At 36.5% G+C, this 17,423-nt stretch overlaps 1 protein-coding gene across 3 annotated transcripts in view; it reads right to left on the bottom strand.

Moving 5' to 3' along the window:
* Positions 1-17,151, bottom strand: part of GOSR1 (golgi SNAP receptor complex member 1) — a 51,337-nt gene extending 34,186 nt beyond the window's left edge. The window contains exons 1-6 of one of the 3 annotated variants that reach the window (XM_045985400.1): positions 17,054-17,151; positions 14,375-14,495; positions 9,862-9,949; positions 9,396-9,503; positions 5,338-5,429; positions 2,050-2,124 (exon numbers count right to left, since the gene is read on the bottom strand). In XM_045985400.1, the coding sequence (XP_045841356.1) occupies positions 2,050-2,124; positions 5,338-5,429; positions 9,396-9,503; positions 9,862-9,949; positions 14,375-14,495; positions 17,054-17,084 (515 nt within the window). In that variant the 5' untranslated portion in view covers positions 17,085-17,151. The remainder of the gene's footprint in view (positions 1-2,049; positions 2,125-5,337; positions 5,430-9,395; positions 9,504-9,861; positions 9,950-14,374; positions 14,496-17,053) is intronic. The other 2 variants (XM_045985401.1, XM_045985403.1) reach the window with 2 other exon arrangements.
* Between the last annotated feature and the right edge of the window lie 272 nt (positions 17,152-17,423).

Raw genomic sequence — 17,423 nt, 5'->3', positions numbered from 1 at the left:
ACATTAAAAAAAAAAAAGTTTTCCATATTATTTGTATACATATCATCCATCATTTTCATCACCTAACAAATATTCATAATTTACACATAAAAGATTGATTTTTTCAAACTGCATTTGGAAGCTATGTTCTAATACTGAGACCAATGACTGAACCCTTGTTTTCAGTCCTGACAACTTCCCTAATTCATCAGAAGCTCATATTCCATTCAATTCTTCCTGTCTCCGTTTCTCTCTGTATAGAAGAAGCACATACAAACTTTTTCACAATAATATTGAAAGGAATATATATAAAGTATATCATATGTAAAACTGAGAAAAGTGGAAAACACCTTTTTGATTTCCAATAGTCTCATTTTTATAACCTAAATTATTTGTTATATGCCCCTGAACAGATGTATTTTTTTCCCTGTAAAATGGACAATATAAAATTCCTGATGGGTTTTCTTTGAATTATTAAAACAAATACAAAACTGCAAATTTTCATATACAATTATAATAAGCAGTATGTTTTAAAATATGAACAAAGAATATTAATTTATATAATCACTCTGGTATACTCTATGGCAACAAATTATTCTTGAGGTAATTCAACTGCTGCATTTCTAACTTTTTAGTATCTTTTTGAGGCAATAGAGAAACACTGATGGAATCTAACCTTTACTTTGTGCTACTTGAGTATCTTATCCTTTAAATTTACTCTGTAACTAAAGAATGTATTAATACAGCTTTGGATGTAATGCAAAATTCTTTATTTTTTAAGGTTTTTATCAAATACAAAAAAACTACCAAAGCTCGGAGTAACTATAAACTAAACATACTCTAGGAAAGACTGCCCCCTTGTGCCAATCAATAACAGTCAACAGATTAAGAAAGAACACTAAGAACTATATCTTAACACTGGAGGAACCCAGGCTTCTATTTTTTAATTTTTTAAATTAAAAAAATTTTTTTAGGAACCCTTTTTTTTTTTTTTCAAATAGTAAATTACATTTCATTTCATTTACAGAGCCTTGGGGCAAAAAAGTGGTGTCTGGAAAAAGGTTTTGATTTTTCCATGTTCTGATTACAACACCTTATATACCTAAAGCGATAATCATTTTTTTTTTTTAAGATTTTATTCATTTATTTGACAGACAGAGATCTCAAGTAGGCAGAGAGGCAGGCAGAGAGAGAGGAGGAAGCAGGCTCCCTGCTGAGCAGAGAGCCCGATGCGGGGCTCGATACCAGGACCCTGGGATCATGACCTGAGCTGAAGGCAGAGGCACCCAGGCGCCCCTAAAGCGATAATCTTTGAAGAAAAATAAATTGAACAGTACATTAAGCTCATACAGACATGACTAATTAATGACATTCAGCAGCAAATATCAACATAATTTGTAACATTTATTTATAATGGATACTAGCTGCTCAAGGCCTTAGAGGCTATAGAGGTAAGTGACTTTCTGACGTTGTGTAGAACTTTCTGAAGTTCTACAACAAAATACAAAGAAAATATTAAGAAACCAGTAGCTTGCAGAGAAAAACATACACAAATAAGGGATAGAATATGGTGGCTTGTTCTAAAACACATATATAGTTCATCCAAGTCTTTAGGAATTTCCTTCTCAATTCTCGGGACACAGTAATTTCTTTGGCTGGCCTATTACTCTTTATAAAGCTTCCCCGCATATATAAATGGTAACAGGCCATTCAAACATAAGTCATTATCAGCATCATTACTACATAATCTACAGTAATAATCTACAGTAGTGAACAAATGTATCAGAAGGATAGACTTGCTAAAGACATGAAACATTAAGGCAGTAAAAGATATATTACAAGTAACAAGTGATGTGAATGTCGATTTTGGATGGTCATAGCATAATATCTTTCCTAATTAACAGCTGGAACAGTTAACAATTCCACTTCTACCAAACAGGGTCGTTAGAATTAAATGAGTTAGCAATGATAAAGCACTTGCTATAAAAAACACAAAATGTTTGTTATGTCAATAAAGGAATTAGTAAGTATGGGAAACTACGTGGTATGCATGTTTATAACAATACCTACTTTCGAAGATGGTCATGTTCTTTCAAAAATAGTTCAGTTCTTCTGTTGTTTACTCCAGACCCACTTTTATATGACCTAGAATAAAACAGAGAAAATTTAAGAACATTTCTGGCAGATACTACAAAACAGAAGTAACTGACTTAACAATATCCAAAGCAGACAAACTGAGCCTCTCCATAATTTTGAATGAAGCTAAAATGTTTGATCATTTTCAGCTTCTAAAAATGACATCCATAATAAATAGATAAATATAATTGCCTCTCTAATTTAGGGCTAACTGTTTATTATTTTTCACCAGAATAATCCAATGTTTTAAACAAAAACATCACTTGTCTTTGTCTATTATTATACCTTTATTTTCTCCAAGTAGACATAAAAGTTTAAACTGATTACTACACAGCCCATGGGGTAGGAAATTACTGCCATGAAATGTTTTCCTTCACAGTGGTATATGCAGTCTATCAACTAGAGCCTAAAGAGTTAAAATGAAGCTTAAGACCTGCCAATTTTGGCATACTTAAGGATTTCTGTCTTGGCCTACACTAAAATTTACATGAAAATGCTTTCCTAACTGCACTAAAATTTACAAGAAAATGCTTTCTATCGTTACTACCAACACTTTCATGTTTCTACTTTTTACTCAAAGTAACAAGAACAAAAATAAAAAACTGGAGAAACTTCACATACACTAGAGTAAGACAAAAGAGGGTCATGCTGATAAAACTGAACTACTGGCTAAGAGGCAGTGCTCATTTGCAAAGCACAGAAGGAAAGAAAATCCCAGGGAAAGCAGCATGAAATAACCAAGAACGCGCAGGAGTCCCAAGACAGATGACATACCTTTTTTTTAAAGATTTTTTATTTGACAGAGAGAGAGAGATCACAAGCAGGCAAAGAGGCAGGCAGAGAGAGAGGGGGAAGCAGGCCTCCCGCTGAGCAGAGAGCCCAATGCGGGGTTCAATCCCAGGACCCTGGGATCATGACCTGAGCTGAAGGCAGAGGCTTTAACCCACTGAGCCACGCAGGTGCCCTAGATGATTTACTTTTATTAAGATTTTTTTTAAACAATGGCCACACCCAGCATGGGGCTTGACATCACAACTCCAAGATCAAGAGTCCTGCACTCCTCTGACTGAACCAGGCAGGTTCAGAAAACAGGTGATCTAGATTTAAATCTATACTCCCATCATTAACTAGCCAGTTAACCTTAGACAAGTCTCATAATATCTAGTTTTATAAAATGTACAAATAATTTCTATCTGTACCAAAAGATTATATGAAGCCAGAAAAGAGATAATATATGGAAAAGTAGTGTACAATTGCAAAGAACTTTAAAATGTTAGTTATTACTACTATATCTCATCTCACTAATCATATTCTGCCTTGTATTATATTAATTTGAATATATGTCTTACTCCCCTCTAGCACCTAGATTATAAAGGTTTTTTTTCTTTTTTAGAGATTTTACTTATTTATTTGACAGAGAGAGATCACAAGTAGGCAGAAAGGCAGGTAGAGAGAGAGGGAAGCAGGCTCCCTGCTGAGCAGAGCCCAATGTGGGGCTCGATCCCAGAACCCTGGGATCATGACCTGAGTCGAAGGCTTAACCCACTGAGCCACCCTGGCGCCCTGTAGCACCTAGATTATAAACTCCTGTTGGGCTAAGTTGGTCTTTTCATTTCTAGCCTCTACTGTGACTGATCTAGAGTTTTACTCATGGCTGTTAATCCGGAAATAGTTTAATGAATGGATGAAATATGTTTCTTCTATGACTGTTTTTCAGAAAGCAAGTTATTACAGTGGGCTATATTCTAACAATTCCCAAAAATTTGGGAGGAACAAAATGCCAGTACAGGCTGTCCCCTAAACTGGTTTTCAATGTATACCTGAAAATACATACATAAATAGTGTGCACAGATATTAAACAAAAGACTTACATATTCCTGAGAACTAAAAATATTACAAAATATCTAATTATGGCAAAATTTTTTTTTAGTCCTTCATGTTTCACTAAGTACATAAGACTAAACATTAAAAAAACAGAATAAAAATTAATTTACCAAGATAATTTTGGGGGAAAGGAACATAACTTTGATGGCTGGATAATCCTTGATTAGTTTTGAGCGAAAATTTTGAATGCAATGAATATGAAATTATTTCTTTTGCAAAACTGTTTTACTGTTGTAACAAAATAAAGGTTTTCTAGGAAAATGTTTCTAAGAGTACACATGACACATACCAGTTTATGATATGGTAATGTGTATCATAGCTATGTTTATGAAACACAATAATTACTTATGAAACATAAGTATCATAAATTTATCATAAGTGAGACAACGATAGGCATCATTAGATGGTCCAAAAATGAAAGTCTTCAGTTTTAATTAGATGCCCAATGGATTTAATTTGTCAGTTGTGTTCAGTTGTGAAAAACACTTTATTTTTTTTAAAGATTTTATTTATTTGAAAGACAGAGAGAGAGAAAGAGAGAGAGGGAGTGGGGGAAGAAGAGGGACAAGCTGACTCTGTGCTGAGCACGGAGCTCAACAGGAGCTCCATCCTACAACCCGAGATCGTGACCTGAGCTGAAATCAAGAGTTGAGTGTGCAACTGACTGAGCAGGTGTCCCATGAAAAAAATTTTAAATGTCCATATGAAACATAAGAATGCATTACTGAAGGTGAGGTAAAGGGATGAAGAACAAATCTTTAAAATTATGGGTTCAGATTAGCATAAAAACACTGGAAGTTCTTAAATAACTTGACGTACAGCTATTAAGTCTGAATAAGACCTGGAAACACAGATATTTCAAATTCCAGAGAAATAAAGATTACTTTAAATATATCATATATATATGTTATCTAAACAATTACTCCATATATATAAAACTGTTAAGAAAGAGGGTAGGGGGATAGCTGGTAAATCAGAAAGGGAAACACAGAGAGCTTCAGTTATTGGCAATATCATTATTAAGGTGGGTGGTAGAAGATCAGAGAAAAACTCAGAAGATAGCATCTAAGCTGGACTCTGAATTAATACAGTAGAGTCAAGGTTGGCAGGAGCCAATGATAAAATGAGGAGAAGCTAGAGAAGACCAGCAACGTAGATTAGAGTCAGCAATGTTTAAAGAACAGTGAAATGAGAATTAGAGAATTCTCTACAAAATGAGAATCAGAAACCTTGAAATCTAAATCATGGTTCTGCTACTCAATTTACAGTTAATCACAGATATGGTCTAAGTCTAAATCTGAGTAAACGTCCTACAAAATAACATAAAAGGTAACTTACTCAATATCCTTTCGTACTGATCCCATGAGATTCTCCCTTTCCCGTATTGCCATAAAGTTTGCTTTGGTTTTATGGAATTCATGTGTATAATCCTGCAATAAATCAACATCTAATCTCAACATAAACTCATGTTTTCCTCTTATTGAACCATTAGGTATTGTCATCATATTATAAATTTCTGTCAGGAAAACTGCTATTTAAGAATCAAGCAGTCAAGAAGTAAAAATAACATTATAATCCCTTTCCCCAAGAGTGACCAACTTCTTTCAAATGAAAAGAATTCAGTGTTAGGGTAAAAGACCACTAAATCACTATCTTTTGTATCTCCTAGTACTTTGTCTTACGGGACAGAATTATAAAGAAAAAAATAAGATAAAATGATTCCAAATAGCCTAGGATAAAATTTGAGGGGCTCTTTCTACTTATTAGTGTATACCCAATGGGGCTTATTTTCAAATTTCATCTTTTTGGAATTCCCACAGAAATTTAATTCCTAAACCAGTCAAAGGAAGAACAGAACCAAAAGAATTGTAAAGAACAAAATAATCTTCAAATATTTCCCTTTCTTTTTCTACTACCATACTTTTAAGAGATTAAGGAATATTCATTACTTTTTAAAATTCAGAGATGTGTATAGAGAAGATGAAAGTCATAATCCCATCTCCCAGAAAGCCCTTACTGCTCCTTTAAATACAAAAATATAATGAACATGGAGAGAATACTAAAAGTGCACCAAAAGGGACAAAAACAAAAACCACCCTGCTCTACAGCGCATAACTTCCTTCACTTTCTTCTATTTTCTTTCAGGAACTGTGTTTCTGTGTATATAAACTTCCTATTATTTCTTGATTTATGCTAAAGAAATCAAACTACAGCTGATCCTTGAGAAACAGATTTGAAATGCAAAGGTCCACTCATACATGGATTTTTCTTACAGTACAGTTCTGCAAATACATTTCCCTTATAATTTTTTTTTTTTAAGATTTTTTTATTTGACAGAGAGAGACACAGCAAGAGACGGAACACAAACAAGGGGAGTGGGAAGGGGAGAAGCAGGCTTCCTGCTGAGCAGGGAGCCCAATGTGGGGCTCGATCCCAGGACCCTGAGATCATGACCTGAGCCAAAGGCATATGCTTAATGACTGAGCCACCCAGGTGCCCCTCCTTGTAATTTTTAAGTAACATTTCTTTTCTCCTTATCATAAGAATATAGTATGTAATATATATAACATACAAAGTATGTGTTAACCAACTGTTTATGCGAGGCTTTGGTCAGTTGTAGGCTATTAGTACTTAAGTTTTTAGGAGTCAAAGTTATATGCAAATCTTTGACTGCACAGGAGTGGAGAGGCAGGGTGTCAGCACCCCTAATCCTCTCATTGTTCAAGGGTCAGCTGTACTTTGCTATTTATCTTCTTTTCAGTAGTTCATAAGGTATCAAGCAATCTTTTCATATTAACAAACAGAAATCTACATTCTTTTTAACAGCTGTACAGAATTCTATCTTATAACTGTCATAGTTTCATCAATTCCCCACCAGTAAACATTTTAGTTATTTTGTTGTTTTAAAAAAATGCTGTTTAAAAAAATAAACATTCTTGTATATATATTTTACTGAACTTTCTCTTTTTAAAGTGTGTTTAAAGAGTAAATGCCTAACAGAAGAAGTGGATCAAAGAATCTTACATTTAAATTTTGATAGTGCTAAACTGCCTTCTAAAAAGACCACCAATTTATGTTCCCAGCAACATAGTGGATGAGGGCCCACATTTTTCTATAGTCTTGTAATGTGCTACAGATATTTCAATAGTTGCCATTCTGACAGGTGAAAAATCCTATCTCATTTTGATTAGGATATTTTCCTTTTGGCATGTGGATGAACATCTTTTTATTGTTTTGGTCATTTTCTGTAAGCAGCCAGTTCATATCCTTTGCCCATTTTCTTATTAGGTTATCTTTTTATTTCTATTATTTCTCTGTACATTAAGCAAATCAGACATTTGTTATAGTTTTTCTGCTATTAAGTATTGTTTAGAAATGTATAATTTTTTTTTAAAGATTTTATGTATTTATTTGACAGAGAGAGACCAAGCTAGGGGAGAGGGAGAGGCAGGCTCCCCAGTGAGCAAAGAGCCTGACGTGGGCCTCAATCCCAGGATCCTGGGATCATGACCAAAGCCAAGGGCAGATGATTAACTAATTAAGCCACCCTGGCTCCCCTAGAAATTTATAATTTCTAAAATGTATAATTTTACTTATGCTTTATTTTGAACTTCTATAGTTTATTTTTCTACATATAAATCTTTGTCCATTTGGAATTTATTCTGGATGTGAGGATTGAGACAGAAATTCAAGTTTGTTCCTCCTGGTCTCTCCCTCTTCCCCTCCCCCGCAAACACCACTGGCCACATAATTAGCCAATTGTTATAGGTCTACTTAATTTATGATACTCTGTTTCCCAATGATCTAAAATACCACCTTTAGGGGCACCTGAGTGGTGCCTTTGGCTCAGGTGGGATCGAGGCCCACATCTGGCACCCTGCTCACTGGGGAGCCTGCTTCTCTCTCTGCTGTTCCCCCTGTTTATACTCTCTCTCTGTGTCTCTCTCTGTGCCAAATGAATAAATAAATAAATAAATAAAATCTTTAAAAAAATAATAAATAAAGTAAGATAATACCTTTATCAGAAACTTAATTTCCATGTGAACTCTGTTCTGTTCTATTGGTATATTTTTTTTCCTCCAGAATCAAACTGTCTTAATTCTTCCAGCTTCTTAACAGGTTTTTAATATTTGGTAGAATTAGGCATCCTTTACTACTTATCCTCATTTTCACATTTTTTTTTCTTGGTTACGCTCGTATGTCTGTGATTCCAAATAAACTTTGATGTCATTTTGCTAATTAAAAACAAAAAAGAAAAAGAAAAAGAAACAAAAACCTCCTTTTCCATTTGGAAGACACTCAATTCATAAGTTGGCTTAGAGAGAAATCTTCCAAAGGCAGAGTAATTCCTTCCCATACTTAAATCTTTTATTTTCCTTGTGAAGTTTTATACATGCAGGTGCTATTCATTATTATTAAATTTATACACAAGGATTTTGGTTTCTTCCATTATATTTTCTCTCAGGTTACTGGTTACATGTAAGAAAACTTGCTTTAATATATTGATTTCATAATCTACATTAAATTTATTTCTAATTTTTTCAGTTGTTTTTCTTGGTTGTGTTAGATAAGTAATTTTTCACTGCTACATAATACAAGTTTTGCCTCTTTCTTGTCACTATTTAGATCTTGTTAATTTATATCTGTCTGATTGCACCATCAAGAACTTCCAAAACAATAATAAACATCTGTGGTGACTGGGATATCTTTATCTTGTTTCTTCAGGGGGAATGCTTTCAGTACTTTATTATTAAGCATCCCGCTGGCTTTAACATGAGATACACATTTTTGCCTTAATAAAGTATCCTCCTATTCCTATTTTTATAAGCGTTTTTAAAATTAGAAATGATTGCTGAATTTTTCCAATATTAAAAACACTTGCAAAAAATAAAAAATAAAAAAAAAACACTTGCCTTCCTATTTGTACTACTTCCTATTTAACACATCTGTATGTAAATCTGAGAGTTTATTTCATTCTGTTGGTACACTTTTAATATTTTCTCAAACAGACTAAATATAGTAAATTACCTCCCTTCCATGTTATCTTCAAAGCCTGATGAAAGTACTCTCTAAACCACGGTATCTGGCCTATGCATGACCATTAGCTATTTCACTGTTACTGGGAACTAGCAAGGTCTCCCACAGTAGAAGTATATTTACCTAGTGATGAATATTACTCATTTTTACAGGCAAAAGCAAGAGCTATCAGATATTTTCAGAATTTTATCATACCAAGAGAAAAAAAAGTAAAGCGAGACAAATTTCTACAGCAAAGTATTTATTGTCCCAGAAGATTCTTCCCTTTATTCTCTTAAATACATTTATATGCATTCTATTCAGCGATTTTTAAAAAATGACACTACAATAACTTAAAAATCTCAAACCCAATATATTACCTGCAAAATATCTCTATGTCTCTGTAACGTATGCATCAGTGCAGCATTCAAAGATGGGACACCTGCACTGTTGGTATATTCAGCCATTTTATCATTTACTCCCGTAAGCTGAAAAGAAGAAAAAGAAAACCAATAAAAATATTTTAAAAAGCACTATAAAGAGATAAAAGTAAATTATTTGCCTGTATGCTTGTTTAGCTAAGAGCAAAGCAAATAAAAAACCACCCCAAAACCAAAGATAGAGAAGGATTCAGTATTTCCCCCCAAATAGTCCATAAAGCCTAAAATAATACCCATAAGACCTGAGAATGGCTATAATCAAAATTCAAGGGGCCTGGACAGGCACTTATCTTGGATGAAAGGGTGATTTCTATAAACATATCTGTGTTAATATAATCTAGTACCATATCTAACAAGCAATAACACAGTTGACTAGTAAAATAGCCATATAACAGAAAGTACTTACCCTTGCCAAAAGCTGTTCAATCTCAATTGCCATTGTTTCAAACATTCTGTCTTGGCTTGATCCATTTAAAAGGGGTGTTGTGTCAGAGCTAAAGAGAAGTTCCATTAAAGAGAATCCATTACTCAAACCTAATCCTTTATAAACATACTTAAAATAATAAGGTACTCTTAAAGAGGTCAAGTGGAACCCTAGAGACGTTCTCTGTTTAAGAAACTGTAACTTTTATGAAGTGTTCCTATAAAGATCACACACATTCTAATTATTATAGTCAGTATAAAATAAAAATTTTTTTGTGTGGGGGTGTGGGTGTTGTGGTGGTGCAGGCAGTGGAGAGGCAAAGGGAGGGCGAGATCTGAAGCAGGCTCTACGCCCAGTAGAGAGCCTGACGCAGGGCTCCATCTCAAGAGTCGGATGCTTAACTGACTGAGCCACTCAAGCACACCCCAGTATAAAATATAATTGTATAGAAGATTTTTCTAAACTTTAATACATACATCTAACTTAATGATGTAAAGAAATTTCCCAAATGAAAATAACTTACACAATGGCAGTGCCCAATTAAATGCTAAATCTAAAAGAGCAAATTATGTGAAACAAAACCACAGAACTACATATAAAAGGAGGCATAAAAGGTATTACGGATTATGTTATGGGATCTGTGAGGAATAATCTTTTAATTCTTACTCCAAAGCAATAATGGCTCCTCAAATTAAGTTCTCTCTTCTTTCCTCAACTCTTAACCAAAGAGAAATAACACTGAGATTTACATAATCCAGACTGGATACCTAATTATTAAGTAATCGGGAACTGACTTTATTTTTTTTTTTTTATTTATTTATTTTTTTTATTTTATTTATTTGACAGCGAGAGAGAGAGATCACAAGTAGGCAGAGAGGCAGACAGAGAGAGAGAGAGAGGGAAGCAGGCTCCCTGCTGAGCAGAGAGCCCGATGCGGGACTCGATCCCAGGACCCTGAGATCATGACCTGAGCTGAAGGCAGCGGCTTAACCCACTGAGCCACCCAGGTGCCCCTCGGGAACTGACTTTAAGTCTAATACAGATAACCACGTCCAGCAGGGAGGTTTCAGTGCCAACTCTCTACATTTCCACTTATATTGTACAACTGTTTCAGGTTTTGTTTTGTTTTGTTTTGTTTTGTTTTACAAAGATGTCAACTGTCTTCTAATATGGTCAGTCAAAAATCTTTTTGCAAACGTTTGACAGCTTCAAATCCTAATACCAGATGTCCAGAAAATTTCTCTTGCCTCTTCTGAAAAGCCACTAACCTTCCTTCTCTCCCCAAATAGTATGCATTATCATGTGAGCAGCTTAAGAGAGATCTCAGTTGTACTGGACACAGATAAGTATGCAGGCAACGACAGTGCTCTTCAACCTAACTGAAGACTTTGTCCTGCCCTGTGACAGTGCTTGGGTGTGGTGAATGAAAAGAGATTAAATCATCAGTTTAACATCAAAAAAACACTTTAGCTACTATTTCCCTTCTCCAGGTACAACTCCATAGCAATAGTAATGGGCAATGAAATAACCAAAAAGTGACTAATAAAAAGGATTTTTACTTTTTTTTTTTTTTTAATATTTTATTTATTTGACAGAGAGAAATCACAACTAGGCAGAGAGGCAGGCAGAGAGAGAGGAGGAAGCAGGCTCCCTGCGGATCAGAGAGCCCGATGCGGGGCTCGATCCCAGGTCCCTGGGATCATGACCTGAGCCGAAAGCAGAGGCTTTAACCCACTGAGCCACTCAGGCGCCCCAAGGATTTTTACTTTTAAGATGTTTAATTAGGTCCAAATTTTTATTTCTTCTTAAAACATGTCAATTTACTTGCCTTAAAATTTATTGAAATATCTAGTTCTTTATATGTCAAAGTCAACCCAAAGTTCTGTGGTTTCGTATTAGAATGCGCCCAGGCAAAAATGCTCTAAATACTACTAACACAGATCCTCCCCTACCAGATACATGAAAAAGAACATTGGGCCAACGAATATGAGCTCCATGAAGAGGGAAACTGCCTGTTCACAGATATATGGCAAGCACCTAGAATAGTGCCTGGCACATGGTAGATACTCATTAAATGAGTGAGGAGACAATCTCTATATTCACCATTCTTAGAGTATATGAGTCCACGGAAATGGTCAAAAACTCCTTCTCCACAATACTACGATTCAGTTAAACTGAATTCATTTTATAGATATGTGACGATCCATAGACCACAGACCATAGATCAAGTTCTCAAAATACAGAAAGTAAAAAAAAAAGTTACTCCTAGATTAAAAATTGTGGTCATTACTGAGATTCTTCATTATGACATGCTTTCAATCTGGACAATAACAAAACACTTAGAATACACACTGAATCTTGATCCTCATGGCCTGAGGCTTCTTACTAAAATGAGAGTTGGGCTATAGGAATCTAAAAACTCAGTCTCAATCTGTTGTAGAATTTCTTAGGAAATGTTTAGGAAATGTTTTCAAGACAGTTTTCCCTTTAAAAAGGTCATAAAAGTATAAGTTCATGAAGCACAGAAACACAGAAAAAGCATCATGCAATTGTGTCTCCTGACAATTCAGTTTTAAAATTGTATGCTCACTGGCATAGTCAAGTGGGAGCCTTAAATTCAGGAAAAATGCTTTCCAGTGATAAAATTAAGTTTACACATACAAAAGAACCTTCTTCATTTTCTTTGCTTGCTAAATAAAGGCAAGTACAAAACAATGTACTACAGTCAAAGCTGTATGACACGCCGGTAGCTTACTTTTAGGTCCTATAGTCAACATGTTGGCCTTGCTATCTTTAATTCTTTAATAATATGCCCTTATTAAAAAGAAGCAATACTTTGGCTATGGTATTGAAATGAGTCTTTTGTTGGAATGTTCACAGAAAGGTTTAGCGTACTGGCTCTAGAGATAGGGAGACCTGGGTTTAAACCCATGCTCAATTTTTATTGTTTTATTATTATTAGCTGGAAAAAAAAAAAATCCCACCCACTGCCAATCTTCAAAAAAGTATGTGGAAGAAAGGATAACAACTAACTACACAACCAGCAATTCCACTGCTAGATGTACAATTATTTTTTTTTTTTAAGATTTATTTGACAGAGAGAGATCACAAGTAGGCGGGGGAGGGGGGGGGAAGCAGGCGCCCCGCAGAGCAGAGAGCCCGATGCAGGGCTCGATCCCACGACCCTGGGATCACAAAATGAGCCGAAGGCAGAGGCTTTAACCCACTGAGCCACCCAGGCGCCCCTTAGATACATAATATTTTTATAAGTAAAAATGTTCCTAGCAGTCTTCATATAAAAGGCTTAAAATATAGTACCTGATACCTGAGGAACACTGTCAGCTATTAAAATTATTATTAATTAGCAAAAATTAGAAACAATGTCTTTCTACAGACTACATACAATACACAACTCTATGATCATAATATATTATATGCAGCAAATGAATATACCACAGTTAAATGTATCCAAAAGCTTAATCACAAAGATAAGGTTAAACAAAAAGCAAGTTGCAAAATAACTACAAAAAGATACCATGAATTGTTTAGGAAGCAAACATATGTAGTGAAACATGGAGACTATGGGGAGGCAGAAAATGGGATACTGATAACTGATATCAACTGAACTGATAATGATTATTTCTTGAAGAGGGAGATAGGCACATGAGAATCCTTTATTCTTTATACCTTTCTAAGTGTCTTAAATATTTCCTAATTTTTTTTTTAAACAAGTGGATGGCCTAAAGTAAGCATAAGATTCAAAGATAAGATTATATATTTTCCAGGTGTTCAATACAATAGTATTCTGATTTCTCAAAAAAAAAAAAAAAAAAAAACCCTCAAATTAAAAATAGCTTGGATGGCGCGTCTGGGTGGCTTAGTGGGTTAAAGCCTCTGCCTTCCGCTTGGGTCATGATCCCAGAGTCCTGGGATTGAGCCCTGCATCGGGCTCCCTGCTCAGCAGGAAGCCTGCTTCCTCCTCTCTCTGCCTGTCGAACAAACAAATAAAATCTTTAAAAAAAAAATAGCTTGGATGATTAATAATAGTGAGGATACACACTGCGTTAGATTCATTCTAAAACACCAGACTAGCAGTACGTATACTTTACATCTGGGTAGTTTCTCAGATCCGGTCAGCAACCAGGAGATGTGAGAAACAGAATGTGAGATATAAGAAATACAGTAAGAAATACAAAATACAAATCATATCTCCTTACACTGGCTGAACTAGAAAAAGAATGAGAAACTCATTCTTAAGTCTTAGCATTTCCCTCTTAACACCATCACAACCTTTGCCTGAGGATCCCAAATGAATGTTAGTCTCAAGAATTAAGAAGAATTTTTATAAATCTCTAAAATATAATCAGTAACAAAAAAATAAAATACAAAAAATTCACCAATAGACCAAGTTACAGAGTTATATATTTCAGTTTATTTTTTAATGCTTTTAAAACATTCTATGGTTTAAGGCATAAGACACAGAATCTGGTAGTACCTATACCTGTCGCGTCTTCCATCTCGGGCACTGCTGTGACTGTAACTTGTACATAGTTTACTGAAGGAAACTAGTTTCAGGTCAAGTTCATTTTCCAGCTGTCGAGCCTGTTTCCTGAGATCTTTAACAAAATTTGAAAAGTAAATAACAAAACACAAAGAGTCCATCAGCAGACATAAAAATTAGAAAACTATTCTGAATAAACCGTGAAAATAATCATATATTGATCTAGACTCCTCATAAAGAAAAGTGTTAAAATGAGACAGCCAAAGACTTACCCAGAAAGGCAAACTGTCTCTTACTTAAACTTCAGATGGGTCAAGAAGGGGAGAAACAGTGGGAGGTAGAAAACTTCACCTGTATTCCAAAGATAGCTAGACAACAAATGTTGTTCTACATCTCTGAAATTATTTCTGTAACAATGTCTACAATTTTGTAATTTGGGGGGGAAAAGGAGAGAATACAAATCATAAAGAAACTACGTATGGTTTATAACAGGCATTGTAACAACTTATCAACTAACTTCATAAAAAAGAAACCATCACTGTTTTTGACAGAGATTGTCCTATCTCTTTATATTCCAAAGCTTAGGAAATTCTAAGTAGAATGACTTAGTAGCTGAAAGCTTAAAGAAAAAATAATCAACAAAGGATTAAAAATTGGTCTTTCAATAAGTTTACTGAAAGAAATTTAGAGATACTTAAATTAATAAGGAACTATGTGACTAAGAAGGTCAAATATAAGTATGACAAAATAAGGGCCTAAGTTTTAAAAGAACAGAAGCGGGCACCTGGGTGGCTCAGTGGGTTAATAAGCCTCTGCCTTCGGCTCAGGTCATGGTCTCAGGGTCCTGGGATCGAGTCCCGCATCGGGCTCTCTGTTTGGCGGGGAGCCTGCTTTCTCCTCTCTCTCTGCCTGCTTATCTGCCCACTTGTGATCTCTCTCTGTCAAATAAATAAATAAAATCTTTAAAAGAACAGAAGCAAACAGAAACACTGATAATAGTAGTCTGGCCTAGTGGTTGAGGGAGAGAAGCCCCAAGCCGGAAACCTACATCTAGATGTGAGTACTCTCATTCACGGTGAAGTGGATGTCAAAATAAAAGGGCTGAAATTTAGAAAGGAATATTGTAAGGATCTCATCTTTCAGGAATAAAGATTACAAAACATTATTTCAATATATTTATCAGCAACCAGAAGAAACAGTGTAATATAGTGGGGCATATTTTGCCAGAGATGACCAAGTCTCAGAATCTTCTCTCACCCTAATGTTCTAAGAGTCTGAGAACTGACTCTGAGATTTATTGAAAATCTACTTACGAACCTCCACTTTTTAAAAAAGATTTATTTATTTGAGAGCGAGCGAGCGAGAGCGCATGCGCAACAGGGGGACGGGCAAAGGGAGAGGGACAGAAATCCTCAAGCTGACTCCCCGCTGAACTCCCCTCCTGACATAGGGCTGGATCCCAGGACCCTACCTTCAGGGTTTAATAACCATGTGCTTAAAGCACAGAGTAGGTTGTCAATAATAAGCTGCTATAATTACTATAGCACAGCGCTTCAAAAAACTACAGCCTAATCCTAGTATTAAAAATACTAATAGCCACGTGTGCATAATTTTAAAATACTTTCTATCTAGTACACATTTCAAATAGGCATTTAAAGGCGTGTTTTAAACCATAATTATGGTTCTAACGAATAACTGTCTTTCTTAATAGAAAACATCAACTAAAAGCATTCTGAAAGTATAACAAGCAAGTATGGATGAACTCAGAATTAAACTCTTAGACCGAGGGGCTGTTAGTGACAATACTGTTACTTGTGGTTTCCGAGAGGCTTGGAGAGTACTTTCTATCGTAATAAAGCAAAAACACAATTGTAAGAAAAAGCTGAGCCTTCTCTGATCCGTGGTCGTTATCATGGTCCAGGAGTGAGTTTTACATGAGCGCACTTTATCGGAACATATTTCCAGTAATTAAACGTACTTGTCAAATCACAAGACGGTTCTTTTGGCATTAGAGGTACAGCAAATGCAATCATTGCAATTCACACTGGTTCTCTCAACTTTCTCTTTTTAATAAAACTCATTTCACAGTAGAGTTTGGTGAAGTTATTTCCTCTGCCTTCAAACGGGACTCGACACCCAATCCTCGAAGTCCCAGCCTGAAGCTGCCAGGGGGACCGAGTAGGAGACATTCGTTCATACAACTTCTCTCGAGGGACCGGACGGACAAGTTCCTTCTTCCCCTAATCCTGCTCAACTGTCCAACAGTGACCTCAACTCTTAAAACGCTGACTCTACCAACCTCCTGGGCTCGGAATATTCTCGTTCAAAACTCGTCTCCTCTCAGAGTTCGTGCCCCAACCCCCTGCGTCCAAGTTCGCTTAGCTCCTCAACCCAGCCCTGCTCCAGTGACTCAGGACCCTCTTCCACTCCATCGCCGCTCACCTCTCTCCGCCCAACCCCTGCTCCAGGTCTCGCTGCCTCTCGGGTCAGGCCCCCGCCCCAGACCGTTCGGTCTCTTCAGCCCCCAGGCCCGGGGCTCCGACTGTACACGCCCCACCCGTGGGCTCGGTCGCTCCCGAGGCCAGGTTCTTTCCCCTGCCGCCTCCCCCAAGACCCGTCCCCACCCAGCCCTTCTGCCTCTCGGAGAGACCCAGACGGAAGCCTCGCCCTCACCTTCCCAATAATTGCTGGTTCCTGCAGCCATCTTTGTTGTCCAACGTCAGTCGGGGTAGAAGAGTAGAGGCGATGCGAGCCAGAGAGTTACCTCCGCACCTTCTTCCGCCCCGGCGCCAGGGCCGACGGGATACAGGAGCTTCCGCAGACACTGCCACCAGGCGGTCAACTCATCACTTTACAGCTTTTGAGCAGTGGGGCTGAAAACTAGTTTTAACCCCTGACACTACCTGAATTGTTTGCCCTTCTGGTGCTCATATCCTCTCTCGGCGCCCCAAACCCGCTTCATCGCCCTCAATTCGGCTAATCCCCTCTCTCAGCAGGGGCCTGCCTGGCTGAGAAGAAAGTCATCGTCAGACGCAAGTCCCTA

Source organism: Meles meles, chromosome 18, assembly GCF_922984935.1.
Source record: "Meles meles chromosome 18, mMelMel3.1 paternal haplotype, whole genome shotgun sequence".
NCBI classification, from domain to species: Eukaryota; Metazoa; Chordata; class Mammalia; order Carnivora; family Mustelidae; genus Meles; species Meles meles.
This window is presented reverse-complemented; position numbering and strand designations above follow the sequence as displayed.